At 32.1% G+C, this 4,765-nt stretch overlaps 2 protein-coding genes across 2 annotated transcripts; both read left to right on the plus strand.

The window, feature by feature from the left end:
- Positions 1-8: 8 nt before the first annotated feature.
- Positions 9-1,679, plus strand: LOC118756808 (the record flags this gene model as incomplete). The annotated part of the gene is made up of 3 exons (XM_036491547.1): positions 9-260; positions 343-447; positions 1,557-1,679. Coding segments are annotated over 3 exons (480 nt in total), but the record flags the coding sequence as incomplete, so codon positions are not given.
- A 750-nt stretch (positions 1,680-2,429) lies between these two features.
- LOC118756807 (dolichol-phosphate mannosyltransferase subunit 3-like) lies at positions 2,430-3,000 on the plus strand. The gene is made up of 2 exons (XM_036491546.1): positions 2,430-2,691; positions 2,752-3,000. The coding sequence occupies exons 1-2, from the start codon at positions 2,536-2,538 to the stop codon at positions 2,884-2,886; spliced, it is 291 nt and encodes a 96-aa protein (XP_036347439.1). The 5' UTR covers positions 2,430-2,535; the 3' UTR covers positions 2,887-3,000.
- The last annotated feature ends 1,765 nt before the right edge of the window (positions 3,001-4,765 follow it).

A 4,765-nucleotide genomic window follows, 5' to 3' on the forward strand; every position in this document is an offset into this window, starting at 1 on the left:
TGTATTTTCACGCGCTTAATAGCTTTCTGGAAGTAAGTGTACCATTAGCCTTGGTAAACAATGCTTCGTTCTGGACACTTCCCAGTAATTCAGAAAAGCAAGATGAGCTATACGATCAGTTTAAAATAATCGGCAGCCGTGGCATACAATGTGAATCCGAAGCAATGGACAATGATGGTAATTTATATTGCAGTTTGATTAGTTCAAGTGCGTTGATCGCTTGGAAGGAGGACAGCGATTACGATTCAGATAATTTGAAGGTAAATAAGTATGAAAAATAAGAATAGTTGGATGCTCTTTCCTAATACAAATATTTAAATGTACAAATTTTAATAATTACAGGTAGTCGCCTACAACCCAGAGAGGCTACGATTCGTCACAGGATTAAAGATTAACCGAAATAATCTTGAGGAAGATGAACTGTGGGCTTTGAGCAGTAATCCTGAGGTTAGTTACTATATATGTACATACATAAATACATATATTTATATGTACGTATGTACATTAGACCGTGTCAGAAAAGAAAAAAGTCGCCGAACACTCCTAAGTCTACAGAACTTTTGCAAGTCAATTTCGAAAAAATATATATATGTATATTTCTTTACTGAACGTAAAAATCCATTGACTGGGGTTTGGGGTTTGGACCCATTTTAGTACTTACCCACCAGAGCCCTGTTCCCATAACGTACCACCCTAATGTCAGTAATTTAAAGCTAATTCCTTTGTTAAAGGAAATATGAAATTAACGATAATCTTAAATTTTTTAAATGAGAATTGACGTCGGTTTTGTTTTTTGCTAAAAAATTACTTGTTATAATATATGTATGTATACATATGACATTTTTTTGCCAAAAATGGTCTGGTTAGGTAGGTTAGGGTCGAGATATTTTGAAAACCCGTATTTATGCTCTGATTGGTTTCACTTTTCGCATATTTAGTTGAAACGTAGTAGGACATAGGTTTTCAAAAAATTAATCCGCTGGTGGCGCTGATGTCAAAATAAAAAGTACGTTAGACATAAAATGCATGTTTTCTTCCCGTTAAAAATTCTTTCAAGAACAAAATTAACAAAATTTTTTCAATGGAAATTTTAGTAACGTAACGCTAGCAAGAAAAGATTTTTATATTTCACAACTTGGAAAATTAACCTTAAAAATTTCCAATATTAGTACAAAAGCTTTTATACAAATAGTCTTGCCCAATGCACAGAGTTTTTCAATTTTTTAATCGAAGTGAAAATCCACTTCTGTTTTTTGTAACGTCACGCCAGCGCATAAGTTTACTAATATTTTTAAATCGCTAATACCAACAGTTGTAATTTTTTTTACTGAATAAGGGGTCATTTAATTGCTATGCAAATCTAGAAAAGCCTTTTTAAATTTTGACTTTTTCAAATTTTTAACATTTTGTCATACGATTAGTTTGGAAATACCTCTCGGCAAAAAAAAATCGAAATTTCCTTAAAATTTTTTTTTATTCACAGGGGGTAAGGTCTAATGTACATAGAAAAAAGTAAAACAAAACATTTCATATCCTGTTTTTCACAAATCTTCTAGCTTTTTGTTGGCGCAAAAGTACAGACCGACGATATAAAATTCCAAATAATTGGTTGTCGTGTAAAAAATTTGCTGGAGAATGAGCCTTGCTCAGTGGTAATAAATCATTTACGGAGAGCGTGAATGGAAACTAAAATAATGTAACTCAGCGAAGAAAAAATTACTTTCTTACATTTAAATAAATGAAGTGCTGAAATACATACTTGTGAATATTATTTTTAAAACTATGTAATCCCAGATTACCAATTAAAAATGTATCAACCATAGGCGCTAAACATTTACTTACATTTTCGAAATAATGCACAAAAAAATGTACACAGAGCTTTTACCTTATTTACCTCTAAGCAAAAGCTGGAGCAAACTTTTGTTATAATTTGTTGAAAAAACCTAAGGTAAATCCTCCCTTGCTCATATGATTTGCATGTGCTACGATTCGTAGCCTACGAAATAGCTTTTCCCATTTTCTGACGAACGTGTAATTTTGAGTTGTGTCACTTTTGAAGATCGTGTGCGAAATAAAGCAAAACAAAAAGTGAAACAAATAAATGTTAAAAACTGTAAATGTAAAAATGTTATTACAATTTTAGTAACCCCAAAAAATTCCGCAATGTTTCCGAGAAAAATCATTTTCGTATGGATTGTCAATAGTTAATATTTAAGTAATTTTAAGCTCTAATACATATACATACATATGTATGTACATACATGGAATGTTCATCTTGTTCTTATATCAGAGAACGTTTATAAACTTTCTCTGACCAGAGCATAACAATGCGCGCGCCATCTAGCGAGACTACAGCTCATTCACAATAGTGATTGAAAAACGTCGCCGTTGAAATATTCAGCCAACGGCGGACAATAACCGATTTCGCCCAACAGCTGATTGCAAATGTCAAACGGCACTTAAAAAACACGCAAGTGTTTTATTTGTATTTAATTTTTTTAACATTCCAACGCATTGAAATTTAGCCAGCAGAAAATGACTATAACAAATTTACAACGTTGGCTTCTCTATATAGGACTTTTCGCAATACCCTATCTAGCTATAGTGGCTGGTTATCTGCGGGCGCCTGTGTTAACCAAGTGGGAATTGGAAATCCAATTGTTGCCGATTGTGCTACTGGTTTTGTTTGGAGTTAGTATACAAATTAGTTTGTATGAAAAATTATGTGCTATAAATGTTATTTAATTATAGGCTTATGCTGCCACAGTTGTGCTCTATCGCACCTTTACATTCAACGACTGTCCACAAGCGGCCAAAGAGTTGCAGCAACAAATTGAAGAAGCGCGGAAAGATTTAAAAGAAAAAGGTTTTGTATTTCGCGACTGATGCATATTTGTAACTACTTTTATAAGCTGATTAACTTTCCAATCATATTAATTATTAAATATAATTGAGTTATATGTAAATAAATATATAATTATGTACTTACGTATGAATAATTGAAAAGGAAATTGAATTCTGTTTAGATGCATGCTGCGCGAGTTCAGTAAAACTTGTTTGGCATTCCATGAGTGTTGCTTTAGCGCTAAAGATTAAAATCAGGTAATTAGTGAGCTACTAAGTAGAAAAAATTAAGCTGTATTTCTCTTATAAAGGTTATTTATCAATAGAAAATGTATCGTACCGATGCGTTAACATACATTAGATGCGTTCGACAAGTCAAAAATTTTTAATAGTTTTCCAAATTTTTACTGGATGGCGTTCGATAACGACAAAAAATTATCCAACACACAAAAATTGAGAGAGCAAGCGTTCATTTTGATGCAAGAGAAGCGTTCATTTTGTACTGGCAAAATTTTACTCAGAAAAAATTATCCAACACGAAAACATATAATCACAAAACATATGGTTGCAATTTTTGTAAACAAACAAAATTGCATTTTCCGAGTTTTGGTATTTATATGCTTTTTGGCTGCCTGCTATGTGACTTACGGATATTTTAGATTTTTTGTTAGTTACGGCATATTGGTGGCAAACTATCGATGGCACTATCGAAAATTTTCCAAATTTAAAACACAAAAATTGTGAATGTGCATTGAATAAAGTGGCAATACTTTTATATAAAAGAAAATCTCTGATCCAGTACTTTATGAACTTAAAGTTTTTACACGAACTTGCAGGAAGTTACAGGAAAAATGTTCGCGTACTCCAAAAGCCTGTAAATGAGAGCGCTTTTTTGGAGAGTTGTGTAGAGAATGAAATTAGAAGATTTTACCCGAACTTTTTCTTCTGGTAAAATCATGAAAAGTATCAAGCGATAAGCTGTTTGACGTTTTTACAGGAAAAGTGCTTTTTTGTTCCAGTACTTTGCGGTTGTTGCTCAGTTTTTACTTTCAATTCAGAGAGTAATTTTGCTGTTTGACATTTTACCATGATAAAAACATAACAAGGTAGAACCGTTCTCTCAATTTGTCGGCTATGCTTTTTTTTTTTAAGTTTGCCAGCATTTTAAAATCATATAAAATTGAAAATAAAAAATTGAAATTGTTCGAAATTGTTGTTGCTTGAGATTGAAAATGAAAATGTGTGTGTGAGTTTGTGAGTAAATTTAAAAATTAAAATGTTTGGAAACGTCAAGAATTTTAAAAGTAACGTACTATATTTTTATCATGCATTTTACAAGATTTTGGACGAAAAGTATAGGATCAGAGCTAATACATGGCCTAACGTCATCAGAACGAATGTAGAGTAAAGCAGCTTTAATAGTAAACGAAAAAAGATCGCAACTAAAACCTAAAAAAGTCGGCATGCCATGTTTCCTATATCTTATATATAAATAGGCAATCATGTTTTCTTTACACCCCTTTTTCGGCTAACCATACCTCTAAGGTATAAACTATATATAAACGCCTCCTAAATGTATGCTTTAATATTGATACTGAATTAAAGAAATGTGCTAAGCAGCAGTTTAGGAATCAGATTTATGTAGACTAAGATTCATGCAAGGATGAAGGTAAAGTTGAGTATGTAGAAGAAGAAAGTGATAAAGGCAAAGATTAAAATAACAGTAAAGAAACCTAAATATAAAGACAATGAGGAAGGGAAATTCAAATACCTGACCTAGTAACAATGGTTGGGTGAATATGTAAATGGAGATATACATAGATCAAGATAAAGGAAAATATAAAGATGAAGACGAAGACGAAGACGAAGATGAAAATGAAAATGAAGATGAAGATGAAGATGAAGATGAAGATGAAGATGA

The sequence above is a fragment of the Rhagoletis pomonella genome, unplaced genomic scaffold (genome assembly GCF_013731165.1).
Source record: "Rhagoletis pomonella isolate Grant_MI unplaced genomic scaffold, Rhpom_1.0 Rhpom_scaffold_12221, whole genome shotgun sequence".
NCBI lineage: Eukaryota > Metazoa > Arthropoda > Insecta > Diptera > Tephritidae > Rhagoletis > Rhagoletis pomonella.

Coding starts and splice junctions, on each gene's coding strand:
- LOC118756807 (XM_036491546.1), top strand. CDS start 2,536: ATGACTATAACAAATTTACAACGTTGGCTTCTCTATATAGGACTTTTC. Junction 2,692..2,751: donor TGCTACTGGTTTTGTTTGGA/GTTAGTATACAA, acceptor ATTTAATTATAG/GCTTATGCTGCCACAGTTGT.